General features: G+C 42.2%; 1 protein-coding gene across 1 annotated transcript; it reads right to left on the bottom strand.

Moving 5' to 3' along the window:
* Positions 1-14,958: 14,958 nt before the first annotated feature.
* Positions 14,959-16,243, bottom strand: DEFB121 (defensin beta 121). Its single transcript, XM_027558102.1, has 2 exons — positions 16,189-16,243; positions 14,959-15,086 (listed from the first exon to the last, which is right to left on the bottom strand). Exons 1-2 carry the CDS (start codon positions 16,241-16,243, stop codon positions 14,959-14,961), a joined length of 183 nt encoding a protein of 60 aa, XP_027413903.1.
* Between the last annotated feature and the right edge of the window lie 1,780 nt (positions 16,244-18,023).

Genomic DNA, 18,023 nt, shown 5'->3' with positions numbered 1-18,023 from the left:
TATATGCATAACTGATTCACATAAAAGGTGTGAGAGAAGGAAAACACCACTGAAAGTTGGAGCCCTCAGAGAAGACACTCTCTCCCAAGCTATGGGAGTGGCCACAATAACCAGCTAATTAGCATTGACCCTCTGCTAGGTTGGGCTTCCCTAGTAGCTCAGACAGTAAAGAATCCTCCTGCAATGCGGGAGACCTGGGTTCGAGCCCTGGGTTGGGAAGATCCCCTGGAGAAGGGAATGGCTACCCACTCTAGTATTTTGGCCTGGAGAATTCCACGGACTATATAGTCCATGGGGTCACAAAGAGTCGGGTACAACTGAGCAACTTTCACTTTCACTCTGCTAGGTTGGTGACAAGTATTTCACAAGTATAGTCTCACTTCATCCTCACAACACCAATAGTGTTCCTGCCTCGTTGTTCTAGCTCGGACACTAAAGTACAGAAGCACAAGCAATTTGCCCAACTCTGACCAAATGGGGATTTCAGGATTTGAACTCAGATCTGACTGGCTCTCAGTTATAGTACTTCTATCCACAACCTGGTCTCCCATTGTTTCTTCAGACTTGGAATAGCAAGGGTCCTTCTAAGTGAGGAAGCCAGTCAAAAGGAAACCTCTAGTGATTCTTGCCTAGAAAAATTTGAAGAGCTTCTACAGAAAGTAGGCACAGGTAAGATCAGAGAAATGAGGGTCACTTTCTTGTGACTCTCCTTATTTTATAACAGGTTTATTGAAGTATAATTTACATGCCATAAAATCCACTCATTAAGTGTACAAAGCAATGAATTATGCAGATCTGTACCTCTGTCACTATAGTCGAATCTTGAAAATTTCCATCACCCCCAAAATATCCCTCACACCCATTTGTAGTTACTACCCTTTCCCACCCCCAGCCGTGATGGAATCACTGTTTATAAGAATACCATCAACTATGTATTAAATATCATCTGGGGTTAATCCTTTCAAGGAAAAGGTATGTATGACTATGGATGAAGCCATGGCTCGGGGGATAACATGAATAAACCAGGGCCACTGAGGCAGTCAGGATTCAAACTCAGAACTCTCTCCAAAAGGGTCCAGATCAAGGGGAAGATATTTGTAAAGAGTGGGAAACGTATCATTTTTTAAGCTGAGGTGAAATACACTGTATAACAAGAGATATTGAAAATACGAAAGAAAACAGGGTTTCTGGTGGAGAAAAATTCTAGACAAGCCAAAGGGAATGGAGTCAAAGAATTAGATAAAAACACTGGACCTTAACAGACTTTTCTTTCTTTTGAAAGAAAGGGGGTTTATAGAATGACTTCATAGCATTGCTCTTAAAACCTGAAACTTTTATGTCAAAAGTGAAAGTGAAAGTCACTCAGTTTGTGTCCAACTCTTTGTGACCCCATGGACTGAAGTCCATGGCATTGTCCCGGCCAGAATATAGGAGTGAGTAGCCTTTCTCTTCTCCGGGGGATCTTCCCAACCCAGAGATCGAACCCAAGTCTCCCGCATTACAGGTGGATTCTTTACCAGCTGAGCCACAAGGGAAGCCCAAGAATACTGAAGTGGGTAGCCTATCCTTCTCCAGCAGATCTTCCCAATCCAGGAATCGAACCAGGGTCTCCTGCATTGCAGGTGGATTCTTTACCAGTTGAGCAATCAGGGAAGCCCTTTTTTTGTCAAACAAACCTAAATTCAAATCCACCTCTGTGAGCTGCTCTCTATGTGACTACTGTAAAGATTTGTCTGGGGTTTTTTGTCTTGTCTACCGTTCATGACAGTCTCATCTTGTCTCATCTTCCCATTTGGAGGGAATCCTGTCACCATAGCGGTCTTGTGGAGGGACAGTGTCACCTCCCATTGTTCAAATACTTGTTTTCCTGCCTCTCTTGCAGCTGAGGTGTGAGCACGTGGCCTAGGCTCAGCCAATTAGATTCCCTTTTTGTTCTTTGAATCGAGTGCATGGGATTCCAGGAAGCGGTAACAGTGGAGGGCTTATCTTAGCAAAAGAACCCACCCACAATGAAAGCCAGTGCCCTGGTCAGTAGGGAAGCATAGTAACAAGGAGTGGAGTTCAGGGTCCCAAACAATGGTGTTCAACAGCAGCTCTATCCTCACTACTGGGTCTGAAGGCTGATTCTTCCCCTTGGCTCCATCTACCCCACCATTTTCTCAGCTTGACTCCATGCATCCTCTGAGCTGGCAAATAGTCAAAGTTTCATTCGCTAAAAACCCTAACTGATGCAGTGAGCATGGGCAAATTGTTTAACCAATTTGGGGATGATAATCATATGTACCTGATGGTTTGCTGTGTCCTTTAAGTGGTTAAAAGTGTCTATCCAGTGTTTAGTGCAGCGCATGACTGGTAATAACACACTTTACTTACAATTTCTTTGTTTTTCTTTTTAATATTTATTTATTTATTTTTGGCTGCACTGGGTCAGCCTCGCTGCACATGGGCTTTCTGTATTTGCCACGAGCAGAGGGTACTCTTCATTGCAGTGCATGGGCTTCTCACTGCAGTGTCTTCTCTTGCTGCAGACCATGGGCTTTGTTGTTCCATGGCACGTGGGATTTTCCCAGACCGGGGATCAAACCTGTGTCCCCTGCATTGGCAGGCGGATTCTTAACCACTAGATAGCCAAGGAAGTCCCAATTTCTTTGTTTTGAGGTGAGAGAGAAAGGAATGGGAACTTTGAGTGGATTCAGCTTCTACAGTCTCAGTAACAGTGGAGCTAAATTCCTCGGTGGGGTGGAGAGATGGGACTTGCAGAAAATGAATAGAAATGAATAGTCTTGAGAAGCCACCATGTGTGACGGAGTCTGAGAGGGAAAACCTGTGAGCAGAGCCAGGGCTGGACAGGCCCAATAGGAAAACTGTACATCCTTAGGAATCCCGGCAAGGCACAGGCCAAAGATAAAGTCAAAAAATCTGAAAACCTGTTGTCGCTTCAGCCTAAGAACATGTTTTGTGTCATTCTTCAGAAGTACATTCTTTTTCCAGAGTTGACTGTTGCTTGATTTTGAAAGCTACTTGGGCAGCACCATGGACTCTGTGCTTAAGGTCACTGGCTGTAGGTGTTGGCAGGATTTGCTCAGTGGGCAGTGGAGCTGCTCAGGATGAGGGAATGTGGGGGCAGTATCCAGCTATGTGATGGAGATGCCAGGGGTTGAGTTTGGCTCAGGGTTAGGAGCTGAGCACCTTACTCTGTATCCTCAATGATATCAGTCAGTGAAAAAGATGGTTTATTTCAATGCTGCAGAACTCAGCATTGAATGAGACAACATTGCAAAATGTTGACAAACTTGTAGTCTGAAATTAGATTCCTGGTTGCATCATCTTGGAAATTTTCATTAACTCTGTACCTGTTTCCTCAGCTATACAGTGGGTTAGTAATAGTATTTTTTTCTTAAGGTTGTTAATGAAGATCAAATGAATGAATACTATAAAGCACTTAGAACACCACCTGACATTTAGTGACTGCAGTATTTGCTGTGATTACTGAAATAAATCAGAGGATTCCAACCCAGATTCCAGGCCCTTCCTCTTTGCAATATTTCATAAGCCACCTATGAATCCTTGTATACACAGATTGTCCAAGAAGTTCTGCAATGATTCAGAGAAATGGCCTTGACTGAGATAAGGAGAAATTGAAAGAGTTGGTTTAATTGCTATGGCATATTCACATTTGGGTGTCTGCATTTATGTATTACATTTTTTTTATATTGTAAGTGGCTCAGGTGGTAAAGAATCTGCTTGCAGTGCAGGAGACGCAAGTTCAATCCCTGGGTCAGTAAGATCCCCTGGAGAAAGAAGTTGCAACCCACTCTAGTATTCTTGCCTGAAGAATTCCGTGGAAAAGGGGCCTGGTGGGCTACAGACCATGGGGTCACGAAGAGTCAGACAAGATTGAGTGACTAACAATTTCAATTTCAATGTGTACACATATAAAATCTAAAAATAGCTGTGTATGCTCAAATATATCTTTTATGTTTATTTTGTGCATGTGTTGTTTGTATTTTGTATACATGAGTATTTGGATGTGCAAGAATGTTTGTAGTTGCCTGCAGTTTGTGTGTAGATGTGTAACTGGTATGTGGGCAAGTGTTTGTGTACTTCTGAGTATATATGTGCTTCTGTGTTTCTTCTCAGATCTTCAAATGCCATGGCCTAGAACTCCATCCGTGACAGTTGCATGGTGATTTTTCTGCTGAGCTGGGAAATCTGGGCCATAGCTAAGGGGCTGAGGAGGAACAGGGAGCAGGGGCTGTCGAGGTGGCCAAGCTCAAGCCACTGTGGGAGAAGGTGGCAGGAGACAGGGAAAGAGGCTGGCTTTGGTCAGAGTCAACTTAGACCCCGATTATTGTATGGTATTACTGGGACCCGCCAAGACCAGAACAAACTGTAGCCTTGGCCTTTGTAATGCCTCCCACATGGGTACATTCCGGCCTGGCCAGTGCTCTGAGACTGGCACCACCCACCCCTGAAATCTTTACAAGTTACATTTTGAAGTTTTAAAGGGACTGCCCACTTCCTACAGCCTGAATCCCACAGTAGAGAGGAGGAGGGAAGTACCAATTATCAAGTTCCCAGGGCAAGTATTTTTACCTGATCTCATTTATTCCTCCCACCAACCTTGTTAATAACATAACAAAAAGGTAAAAGAAATGAGAATCATAGAATCACCACCTTTTACAGACATTTCTCACTCTCATACATTTATATCATTTCCTCATTTCCCCAGCAAGGAAGGTAAAGTATCCAGGTGAACATCTGTAGCTCAGAGAAAGGTGATGCCAATGCCAAGGCCATATGAAAGTGTGTGTTTAGGAGGCGGGCTACTAAAGAGGGTGTGGATGCTAGAGAAACCCCTACAGCAAGATAGCCCCAGCTGTGTCTCGTTTCAAGCAATGTTCTGTAAAAGAAATAGATACTAGTAAAAAATCTAAAATTCTTTAAAATATTAATAGTCACATACCAGTTATGAATGCCCCACTACATTCAAGACTTGGGAAATGCTGCACTTCTTTTTTTTTTTAATTTCACTCCAAGATACCACTTGCAAAGTAAGTGAGATGTCCAGAGCCAGTTGTTACTGGGGTTTCCTGATCTTCTCCACTTGTTCCTCGTGGTTCTGGGAAATGAGGAAGGACCTGATCCCTATTTCATGATGATGATGTTCATTTCTCTTTTCCTCATGCTCAGAATACTGCTGATGAACTCTGCCAGTTATTCACTGGGCAGCTGGAGAACTGCTCACCACCATGGCTTTCTCCACTGACCTCAAGTCCAACCTGGAGGCCTTTGCTGCCTCTCTCAGGACCACGAACCTAGTGGCTGGGTCCACAGCCTCTGCCTGCCATGCTGGCAACCCCATCTGAGTACCTGTCACCTTGGAGTACTTTATCAAACACCCATGAAACCAAACCCCATCTCTTCTCCCAGTCAAGGAGATTCAACACCCCCAAATGATGGGCTTCTCTTCCTCTCTTGACCCTAAGACAAAGTCTTCATCCCACTTCTGAGACAATCCAATCTAACTGTTCTCTTGCACCTAGGCCTCCCTAACAAAGATGAGGGCAGAGGGAGAGACAAGGTTGGCTTCAGAACACAAACTCACACACACACACACACTCAATTCTCCAGTGAAAAAGGAGGAACACAAAGTATCCTGGCTTTCCTTCCAATAACTGGGCAGAAAAAAAAATTATATTTGTACTCTTTTTGCTGATGCTTCAAGAAAATGGATAAATAAATTATCAGGTAATTGCTACATCAAAATCTTAATTTATCATTCTGCCACAATGTTTGTTTTAAAATTCTAATACATTTATATCGCTAATCTCATTAATGTGCAATAATGTTTCTTTTAGGGAAAGGCATGCTGTCCTCAAGAACTCTCGATATTCAGAGAAGATGTCACTTGACTCACAAAAGCATACCTTTCAATCTGCTCAGCAATAATAGAAGGATTGACCAATGTATGACAGCAACGGACAGTGTCACCCATTCCTGTTAAGCATCTTGCCTTATTATCTCAACATGTATTTTTCGTATCATTCCATGCTTATTCAGGGCTTCCCTGGTGGCTCAGACGGTAAAGCATCTGCCTGCAGTGTGGGAGACCCAGGTTCCATCCCTGGGTTGGGAAGATCCCCTGGAGAAGGAAATGGCAACCCACTCCAGTACTCTTGCCTGGAAAATTCCGTGGACTGAGGAGCCTGGTAGGCTACAGTCCATGGGGTCGCAAAGAGTCGGACATGACTCAGCAACTTCACTTTCACTTTCATGTTTATTCATATCAGACACTTACACTATTCTAATATGAAGCTATGCCTAAAAGAAGGAATTTTCTTGCAAGGCCATTTCTAATGTCTATTTTAAGCCAAACGTATAAGTAATTAAGTCAGACAATTGCTAAAATAATATTGGTTGAGTCCCCAGTTTATGCCAATTCTCTTCTGGGACAGAAAATCAATCAGCTGTGGTCTCTGTCTTCCTGGAGATTACTGCTGCTGCTAAGTCGCTTCAGTCGTGTCCAACTCTGTGCAACCCCAGAGATGGCAGCCCACCAGGCTCCCCTGTCCCTGGGGTTCTCCAAGCAAGAACACTGGAGTGGGTTGCCATTTCCTTCTCCAATCCTGGAGATTACAGTCTATCATAAAGACAAACATTGAACAAACATAAGTATAGGTGTGGTGGGTGCTGAAAAAGGGAAATGTGGGATGCCATCGACAAAGTCGGGATTAGGGTGAGGGGAAGGAGGTGCCTAGTGCGCAACATATAAGGAGACATTTGCACGACCTTGATGGTGAGTGCCTCCTTCTAGGTTGCACTCTGGGCACCTTCCTCTTCTCTCCCTTGTCCTGGCCTTGGCAATCAGAAAGATCAAAGTGGAAGAGAAAACACTCCAGGTAAGAGGAAATGGTTGAGGATAATAGTCCCTAGCAGTGACCGCTTGGTGCCGCATCTTTGGACACTCAGCATCTGAATCCCTTTTCATCTGGGAATAATTCTCCATTCTCTGGATCTTGACAGAAAGGAGGGCTGATCTTCTACTACAGAAAGTTGTTGTTGTTGTTCAGTTGCCCAGTTGTGTCCGACTCTTTGTGGCCCCATGGACTACAGCACACCAAGCCTCTCTGTCCCTCGCCATCTCCCAAAGTTTGCCCAACTTCATGTCCATTGCATTGGTGATGCCATCCAGCCATCTCATCCTCTGATACCCTCTTCTCCTTCTGCCGTCAATCTTTCCCAGCATCAGGGACTTTTCCAATGAGTTTGCTGTTCGCATCAGATGACCAAAATTCAGCCTCAGCATCAGTCCTTCCAATGAGTATCCAGGATTTATTTCCTAAAGATTGACTAATTTGATCTCCTTGCTGTCCAAGGGACTCTCAGGAGTCTTCTCCAGCACCATAGTTCGAAAACATCAATTCTCCAGCATTCTGTTTTCTTTACAGTCCAGCTCTCCAACCATATGTGACCACTGGAAAGACCATAGCCTTGACTATATGGACATTTGTCGGCAGAGTAACATCTCTGCTTTTCAACACACTGTCTAGATTTGTCATAGCTTTCCTGCCAAGAAGCAAATGTCTTCTGATTTCATGGCTGCAGTCACCATCCACAGTGATTTTAGAGCCCAAGAAGAGGAAATCTGTTACTACTTCCACCTTTTCCCCTTCTATTTGCCATGAAGTAATGGGGCCAGATGCCATGATATTAGTTTTTTTAATATTTAGTTTTAAGCCAGCTCTTTCATGCTCCTCCTTCACCCTCATCAAAAGGCTCTTTAGTTCTTCCTCGCTTTCTGCCATTAGAGTGGTGTCATCCGCGTATCTGAGGTTGTTGATGTTTCTCCCGCCTAACTTCACTCCAGCTTGTGACTCATCCAGGCTGGCATTTCTCATGATGTGTTTAGCATATAGATTAAACAAACAGGGTAACAGCAGACAGCCCCATCCTACCCTTTCTCAATCTTGAGAAAGATTGGGTGCTACAGAAAGTACTAAGGGTCAATATTTTGTGCCACCTTGGGAGTTAGCAGGCAGACACACAACCCAGGCTCAGCCAACTGGATGCTCCAATGAAAAAAATCTGAATCATAAAGAACTAAATCCAAACCACAGAGAAAGTGGAGAAAATACTCGTGTATGCACAGCAGGCAGAGCCACTGTGGGAGAAGTTCAGGCAGATTTGATGTTGGTGTCCAGTCCCAGGACACCAATGCTGGTGGCGGGACCCTGGTACATTTTTTCTGTTCCCCATACCCCCTTTGTCCTTCCGAGTACAATTGTCTACACTTCCAGTCAGTTCTGTGAGTTCCATGTTTTCCTTCCTGCTATCCTTCCTTTCTTTCTGCTTAAGTTGGTCTCTGATGAACTCTAATCATTATATCCAATAATAAATTTAAGGTGTTTTATCATCAAATATGTTGAGAAAACATTGCTCTATTATTCAACAAGGAACCCCTGTGAGGTTGGATGCCAGAATATGACCTGGCAGGGAGGTAAGAGATCAGCAGCAAAACTCAGGAGAGAAGGTCTGGAGAAAAGAGGAGAAAGGATGCTAATGAGAGACTGACGTGAAAGGGCAGCCCTGACAATAGTGAGGGAGAGTGGAATTTGTACAAAGATATTGTGGAGGAAGAATCAAGAAGCTGTGAGTGCTGACTTGACGTGAGAAGTGAAGAGGGCAGCATCAAAAGGCTTACATCTCAGACGATGGTAAAGCATGAGAACTTGGGAGGGGATACCTGTTCAAGTGAAAAGGTCACCTTCTTGAGCTTTAAATATTCATAGAGTTAGCAAATATTTATTACACTCCAGATGGAGTGAAGAGTGAAACTGACAAGAAATCCAAATTCTCCTGATAGACAAGAAACGGGTAAATGCACAAAATAATCACTGATTTTTGAGAAGTGCTAAGAAAGACATGGCAGTGACATGAAGAACTTTGTTAGCTATGATAATCAAGGATGATATTTAAACTTAAGACCTGAACACCCATGTCAGGTGGGAGTGATGATGTCAGTGATGAGTGATTAAGGAGGGCCAATACCTGGCTAAGGCTGAGGTCATGACTGGGGCAAGTATATTCCTGGCTCAAGTTTAGCTAGGGCTAGAGGGCGGGAGCGGGAGAAGGCAATGGCACTCCACTCCAGTACTCTTGTCTGGAAAATCCCGTGGACGGAGGAGCCTGGTAGGCTGCAGTCCATGGGGTCACTAGGAGTCAGACACGACTGAGCTACTTCACTTTGACTTTTCACTTTCATGCATCGGAGAAGGAAATGGCAACCCACTCCAGTGTTCTTGCCTGGAGAATCCCAGGGACAGGGGAGCCTGTTGGGCTGCCCGTCTTTGGGGTCACACAGAGTCGGATACGACTGAAGCGACTTAGCAGCAGCAGCAGAGGGTGGGAGCAGGGATTAATGGCAAATGACTACAAAGAAAATTTGGGAGATGATGGAAACGTTCTGAAAGCAAAAATCATTGAACCATACCACTTAGCGTGGATAAACTTTACATGAAATTTATGTAGTGGTAAAAGCTTCTTTTTAAAGCTATATGCAAAAAGGAAAACTTGCTAGGGTAGAAGAAAAAGTCTAGATCTACAGCTATAATGAGCTTGTCATGTCCCTGGCAAAAATTAATTTACTCCATCTTTAACTTGTCTTAGTAATAGTTTTATTTGAAGCTAACACAATATTGTAAATCAATTACCCTTCAATATAAAATTTAAAAACTAAATTTTAAAAAACATGTTGATGTATGGCAAAACCAATACAATATTGTAAAGTAATTAACCTCTAATTAAAATAAATAAATTTATATTTAAAAAATAATAATAATAAAAACTGTATAAGAAATATGATCTTATCCATGCAGGAAAAGAAAGTCAGACAGATTACTTGCAAAGAAAGAACAGTCACTCTGAATTCAAGCATCCCAGGTGCAAAAGTAAATGTTATAATAATAAAAGGAAGACATTTTTATAAAATTTTAGTAGGTCAAATTAAGCTCTCAAAATTATATGTCACGCTAAGATGTAGCTCTTGTCAAGGCAATAGAAATATAATCAAGTGTGCTCATTTGATATACAAAAGAGGTTGTTTATGGTTACAGTTGATTTCACTGAATAGCAAACTATATACAATTCAGATGTAGTTTGATTTATAAACTATATTTCCCCCAGTACTTCATAGAAACACATCTATTGCAAATTCAAAGCCCCGAGTTCAGTTGCCTTTGGGGACAGGCAAGTAACACAAATGAAGGAAGAAGGCCACATGTACTACCATGGTATATCAGAGTCATCATTTGGGGTTTTTTAGTACCACTCTTGATATTTAGCTTCTGCATCAGGGAAACTTTAGGTGAGGATTGTGGCAAACTGAGAAGGATTCCTGAAGATCGACACTTTTCAAGAATGAGAAACTGTTGCTGAGTCTTTAAATTTTTTAAAAAGAAATCCGATTATTAAAACCCAGAGGGATGGTATGGAGAGGGAGGAGGGAGGGGGGTTCAGGATGGGGAACACGTGTATACCTGTGGTGGATTCATGTTGCTGTATGGCAAAACCAATACAATATTGTAAAGTAATTAACCTCCAATTAAAATAAATAACTTTATACTTAAAAAAATTTTTTTTCAGTTTACTCATATGAAAATAGGGTTTGTCCAGAAGAAAAGACATAAGGCCTGGAAGATGAGACCAAAACACAACTACACACATATCAGAGGCAGAGCTTTCTTAGGCAGAAGGAATGGCACGCAGCAAGGCCCTAGGGCAGAAAAAAGATTGTTGACATGAGGGAACAGAAAGGAGGCCAGAATGACCTGATTGTAAGGAGGAAGGAAGATGCCAGAGAGGTAAGCAAAGTCAGATTGGGCAGGGCCTCACCAGTTATAGCAAGGAGCTTAGATTTTACTCTTCGGGAAACAGGAAGCCATAGTTTGGGGTAAAACAGAACAGAGTTGTTGTTTAGTCACTAAGTCATGTCTGACTATTTTGTGATCCCATGGACTGTAGCCCACCAGGCTCCTCTGTCCATTGGATTTTCCAGGTAAGAGTACTGGAGTGGATTGTCATTTCCTCCTGCAGGGGATCTTCCCAACCCAGGGATAGAACTAGTGTCTCCTGCATTGGCAAGTGGATTCTTTACCACTGAGCCACCAGGGAAGCCCAAACAGAACAGTTACAGGATATAATTTATCTTTTGGTTGTGTAGAAAATTAATTAGGGGATTAAACAAGAAATCAGTTAGGATGCTATTGTAGAAATTCAGATTAATAGTGGCTTCGTTGTAGCACTATTTACAATAGCCAAGACATGGAAGCAACCTAAATGTCCATTCTCAGAGGAATGGATAAAGAAGATGTGGTACATATATATGATGGAATATTACTCAGCCATTTAAAAGAATGAATGTCATTAGCAGCAACATGGATGGGCCCAGAGGTTGTCATATTGAGTGAAGGAAATCAGAGGAAGAGAAATATCGTATGATATCCTTTTATGCAGAATCTAAAAAGAAATAATACAAATGAACTTATTTACAAAACAGAAACACACTCACAGACTTATGGTTACCAGAGGTGAGGGGTGGAGGGAGGGATAGTTAGAGAGTTTGGAATTGACATGAATGCACTGCTATATTTTAAATGGATAACAACATGAACCTACTGTACAGCACAGGGAATTCTGCTCAATATCATGTAACAACCTAAATGGGAAAAGAATACAATACATACATCTGAATCACTTTGCAGTTCCCCTGAAACTGTCACAACATTGTTAATCAACTATACTCCAATATAAAATAAAGAGTTTTTTTTTTCAAAAAAAGAAAAACTAGGCAAAGAAGCTAATAATAGCTTGAACTAGATGGAAAGACATGGATGGTCTTGAGACACATTTTTAGGGTAGAGCCATAGGATTTGCTGATAAATTGAATGCAGTGAAACAAAGTAAGGAACCAAGGATGCCTTCTAGTTTGGAGCACCTGGGTACATATTGTTAGTATTTACTGAAAAGGGAGATAATAGGGTAATAACAAGGCTTGGTGAAGCGAAGTCCTCACCAAAAGGATACATTAGGCATCCAAATGAAGACGTCACTTAAGAAGGCAGATATATCAACTAGAGGTTTGAGAAAGAATGGGGTCAGAGATATGAATTTGGAAGTGATCAGCACGCGGAAGGTGTTCAAAACACCCAGTGGTGGGGGGGGCGGGGGACAGAAGGAAGCCCTGTAATTAGGCAGAAGTGAAGGAGGAGATTACATAGAAGACCGAAAGGAAGTTGCTTGGCAAGTTAAAGGCAACCTAAGCATCCGGTAACTTAGACATCAAGAGAAGAAAGCATTTCAATGAGCAGGTAGTGGCCCCGATGTCAAATATTGCCTAGAAGTCAATGAAAGGAAGATAGGGATGCCTCTGTTGAGTTTGACAACATCAGTGATAGTTAGGACCTCTACAAGAAAAGTTTCAATGGCAAGGTTAAAGCCAAACTGAATTCATTTGAAAAGTGAATGGGAAATGAGGAAGTAGGAAAGTGAAGGTAGTCAGCATTTTGAGAAATTTTTCTTTGAAGAATTGCAAAGAAATGGGGCATAGTCCTGAATGGGACCAAGGGATGTTTTGTTTTAAGATGGGAGGTATGAGAACATCTTTGTATAGTGATATAAATGGTCCAGAAGAGAAGAGGGAGATGAAGAGAAGAATTGAAAATGAAATCCTTGAGTAGGGAAGGAAAAGAGGAATATGGACAAGTGGAGGGGTTGGTTTCTCAGGAGCAGGCAAAATTGTTCTATCCAAAAGGAAGACAGGAGTTATAGAATTGAATGAAAGAATAGGTAGATCTATTCAAGAAAAGTGGAGAAGGAAATGGCAACCCACTCCAGTATTCTTGCCTAGAGACTCCCGTGGACTGAGGAGCCTGGTGAGCTGCTGTCCATGGGGTCACTCAGAGTCTGACACGACTGAAGCGACTTAGCAGCAGCAGCAGCAGTCAAGAAAAGATAAAAGAGTTGTTGAGGAAGTAGTAGAAAATTGAGGAGAGAGAAAACAATCATGGAATAGTGATTTCAGAGAGTGAGAAGCCAAGCTTCCTAGAAGAAAAGAATAAATTAGGTGTAGGAGAGTTGAATGCTATTTGAGGTTTGAGGCCCTGAATTTCCTATGAAATCACTGAAGCCAGGTAGATAATTTTCTCCAAAAATAACCAGCTGATAAAACACACATATGGAGAAGCCAAACAAGTGGTTGCATTCTGCTAGACTGGAACTATTTCAAGCAGCGTGGAACATGGGTATTGAGACTGTCTGCAAAAGAACTGCTACAGGGCTAGATCATCATCTCCAACTTGAGCACAGAGGGACGTGAAATCAGGAGATTCAGATGGTCAGTGAAAACATAGTGAGGTTAAGGCTTCATTTCAATTTTAAGACTGATTCATTCTGGCAAGTAGGAGTTGGGACAAACTGGAGAAGGTGGATCTTAATTTTTGACAGGCAGGGTATTTCTATGCAGAGTCTAACAGGAGAAAATTAAGGAGTTAGATCAATCTAGATTGGAATCAAATGTGTGTTAGACTCTGTACTGGGCACTTTCCTGTTATTTTATTTAATCCTCCTAATAACCCCATGCTTTGGGTAAGATAAATGCTTGTTTTATAGATGAGAAAATAAATTAGAGAGGATCGAATGGTTTGCCCAGAAGCATCTGATAAGGATTTGAAGTCAGATCTTCTGATCCTGAATCGAATGCTCATCCTTTGACAGCAGCAGTAATACTTAGACTCTAGGGTTAGAAATAATCATCAAATAGGCAGGCTGGAGATGACTGAATCAAGCCATAAGGCCGAGGCCAGATTCAGTGTTCTCATATAAAGGGACTAAATAGTAGACAGGTAGCCCTGAATAGAACTTTCTGATTCAGGATAAAAAATCAGTTCTTTCTGATTAGCCAGATAAGTAGCAATGGGTTAGGGCTACTTGGACCATGACCCAAATCATGGAGCTGAAGACAGGAAAATCCTTGTTGTCTCAGTTCCAACTCAGTCCTGGAAAAGGACTGGCTAGAAGTTCAGTAGCAAGCAGTGCCAACCAGGGAGAAAGGGAGGGAAAGAGATGGAGCAGGAATCCACATTGGGCCCGATATCAACTCTCTCCAGTGTGAATGACACAATCCTGGAGTCCCAAACAGGACAGAACTGCAAGTATTATCAAGGGAGAGTTGCAGCCCTTGGCATGAAAATATAGAAAGAGAACCGGCAGGCTAAGAATGGGTTCTTATGTTCTTCGCAGATCCTAGCTGGCCTCCTTTACTTCACCTAAAATACCTGAGGCTGAGCCCCCAGCCTGTCTCCACTTTATATCTCTAGACTCTAAAGCTACACTGTCCAATACAATAACCATAGCCATAGTTGGCTATATACATTGAAGTATAGATTAAATTAAAAATTCAGTTCCTCAGTCACACTAGCCACATTTCAACTGCTTAATAGCCATATGTGGCTAGTAGTTACCACATTGGACAACACAAATAAGAAACCATTCTTTTGATGCAGAAAGTTCTGTTGGCAGTGCTGGTCTAGAAAACAAGAATCAGAGAATAGAATGAACATTCCTTATTTACATCATGTGGGACCAGCCGTGGGCCAGCAAGCCGAGAGACGTGCAGAAGACTGAAATTATTACCAACAGGTCCATCCTGTTCTCCACAATACCCATACGCACCTTACTCCATTCCTTATTTATTTCTAAATATAATATATACAAATTATATACAATATAATATATTTATTATTTCTAAATATAATATAACTGAATAGAACCATCAGACACAAAAGTACAGGCAAGAATGATTTACCAGAACCATAGGGTCCAACGATGTTAGACTCAAGTTTGGATAAGGTGTGTCAGACCACAAAAATTTATCTCCATCTTCCAGCTATGTTTGAAGATTCAGTTTCTGGCAGGCAGGTGCTTGGGAGATACACAGCACATAGCCTCATTCTTGCACATTATATAGAACACTTCATTCTGTTCACACGTTTCTCTGCATCTTCCCAACTTATTCCAACACTTCATGGCTGAAATTAAAAGGAAAAGGAGAGGGGTGGATCAGTCTAGAAATAAGCAGCAGGTTGGGGAAGGGGGAGGCCAAAGACCACCAGAAAAGACAGTTATAGGGAAATAAGGGGACATGTGAAGAAAAAGCCCTCCTAAGGCATCCTCCAGGTTTAAGGGAGATTATAGTCACTGTTTTTTCTCACTTGTGTCCCCAGTCACAATTCCAAAATTCTCCCCACTCAGTGACCTGGGACCTACTTGGCTGCTTCCCCACCCCAACCAGCTCCCTTTGGGGAGGCAAGAGGGCCCCTCTCTCCAGGGTTTCATCTCTCCCATATTATAAGGTACCCAGGTAGGGTTTCATTCCCCCCCCCTCCCCTTTATAAGGTACACAGGTACCCAGGTGTCAATTAACCATCTTTTCCCTTTACTTTTGGATACCCTCTCTGACCATATCAACGAAAAGGGACAGGAATCTGAAATACATCCATCAGAACATCTGCAAGTTTTCTTTGTTGTTCATTCTCTCGGTTGTGTCTGACCCTTTGCGACCCCATGGACTGCAGCTCGCCATCTATGGAACTCTTTTCCACATTCCAGAGCTTTTCACTGGTCTTGACAGGTCAAGATAATTAGAAACAGCTCTCTGGTACAACCTCAAGTAGCCCAGGTAAATTGAGGTTGCCTGAGAGAGTAGAATCAGAATCCTCAAACAATCAGAAATCAAGGAACCGTTTTCATAGAGGCAACAATACATCAAAATTCAAATTATCCCAAGGAATGTTTTTGGGAAAACTCCCATTTCCTCCATACTCTGTGTCCAAGTCTCTCCCCTCCGAGTACCCACCCTGTCTTCGCCATCATCTTGTTCAACTTCTCCAGAGCCAACCGTAGAGAGAAGGTCAGAGTGGTCAACTAATGCCACTGAAAAATCAGCACTGGGGAACTCAAACTTCCCCTTTTGAGTTTGAGAGATATCCTAAATATGGTTAGTGAGATATCCAAAGGCCATTCTCCCTGCCCAAGGCCATTCTCCCAGCCCAAGCTATTAGAGCCACCAGAATTCCCTAAATATGCATCAGGTTCCCTGACCCACTTTCTCTTGGGAAAGATCCTGGTTACCTGGGGTGACCTGGGCCAGGAGCAGGGTAATGGTCAAAATCAGAAGGAACTTCATGAATTATGGATAGAGATAGGAGGCTTCTAGGCTGGCAAGACAGTCAGAGGACTCCATGCTGAGCAGTCCAGACTGGTATTTATTGCCCCAATGAGCATGGTAGAGCCATGATCAGTGAACCAGAAAGGGAACAGTCATTTAAGATTAGACAGACAGATATGTAATCAACCACAGTAGTAGAATGGCTGTTGGACACGCCACCTTCTTCTGCTCTTCCAGCCATACATATATATATTTGTCCCACCACTTCCACCCCCAGAGTTTGGCAATCACCATTCTATTCTCTGTTTCTATGAGTTGGACTTTTTATTTATTTATTTATTATTTTTTTTTAGTGGAGTGCAGTTTATTACACCGGCGGGCCCAAGGCAGAGTCTCCTCTTAGCCAAGGAACCCGACCAGTTTTTTGTGAAAACCTTGTATACCCTAAGTGAATCGAAGTTGCTCAGTCGTGTCCGACTCTTTGCGACCCCATGGACTGTAGCCTACCAGGCTTCTCAGTCCATGGAATGTTCCAGGCAAGAGTACTGGAGTGGGTTGCCATTTCCTTCTCCAGGGTGAGTTGGACTTTTTAAAAAAAAAATTTTTAGATTCTACAAAGAAGTTATATCATGCAGCACTTGTCTTTCTGTGTCTTGTTCCCCAAATCTTTTGTTGAGGTAACTTTTTAATTGCATTATATACATTTTACATGTATTTTAACTTCTGTATACACTACAAGATGCTTACATGTACTACTGGAAAAACCATAGCTTTGACTATATGGACATTTGTCGGCAAAGTGATGCTCTGCTTTTTAGTACACTGTTTAGGTTTGTCATAGCTTGCTTTCCAAGGAGCAAGTGTGTTTTAATTTTGTGGCTGCAATCACTGTCCGCAGTGATTTTGTAGCCCAGGAAAATAAAATCTGTCTCTGCAGCTTCCACTTTTTCCCCTTCTATTTGCCATGAAATAATGGGAAGGATACCATGATCTTAGGTTTTTTAATGTTGAGTTTTAAGCCAGCTTTTTCACTCTCTTCTTTCACCCTCATCAAGAGGCTCTTTAGTTCCTGTTCACTTTCTGCCATTAGAGTGGTATCATCTGCACATCTGAGGTTGTTTTCTCCTGGCAATCTTGATTCAAGTTTGTGATTTCACATGATTATGAGGGTAAAAATCAATAAATCAGTAAAATACATAGGAAAAGGTTTTGTATAAGGCCAATGATGACAAATTCGTCATAATAACTGACCCAACCCTTGGCAGCAGAGGAATGAAAAAGAAAATGGTGCTCTATTGACAAGTGGCTTACTTCTAAGGATTAGTAGTGAGAAAATTAGCCCTGGAACTCATTTCCTCTCCTTCTAGAAAGGACTGTAGAAAAGAAACCTGAGGTGCCATTTGAGTTTCAAGACCAGAGGGCACAACTTTCTCCATTTTTGAGAAAGGAAATGTTTCCAGTTAGAAGAGTAGGACACTTGGCTAAGAGTCTTGAAGGACTGGAGACTGAGAAGTGGGGAAACTCACAGGGGCTCCACTCTTACAGAAATTTAAAGGGCTTCCTTTGTACATCCAAAGAACCCTTAGGGATACAGAGTTTCTCCTAGTATTGCACTCTTCTTTTGAGATCTACTTCTCCTTCAGTGAAGAACTCCATCATAGCCCTGCATGTTTATTCTTCTGATCGTTGATTAGCAGAATAAGGTAACCTAATGAAGAGATGACCTGAACCCATTATGTACATTATCTAACAGGTTTTCATCATTAGAGGAGACTCTCATAACAAATCCTTTCCCATC

This window comes from Bos indicus x Bos taurus, chromosome 13 (genome assembly GCF_003369695.1).
Source record: "Bos indicus x Bos taurus breed Angus x Brahman F1 hybrid chromosome 13, Bos_hybrid_MaternalHap_v2.0, whole genome shotgun sequence".
NCBI lineage: Eukaryota > Metazoa > Chordata > Mammalia > Artiodactyla > Bovidae > Bos > Bos indicus x Bos taurus.
Note: the sequence above shows the minus strand (reverse complement) of the source record. Positions and strands in the feature narration are given on the sequence as shown.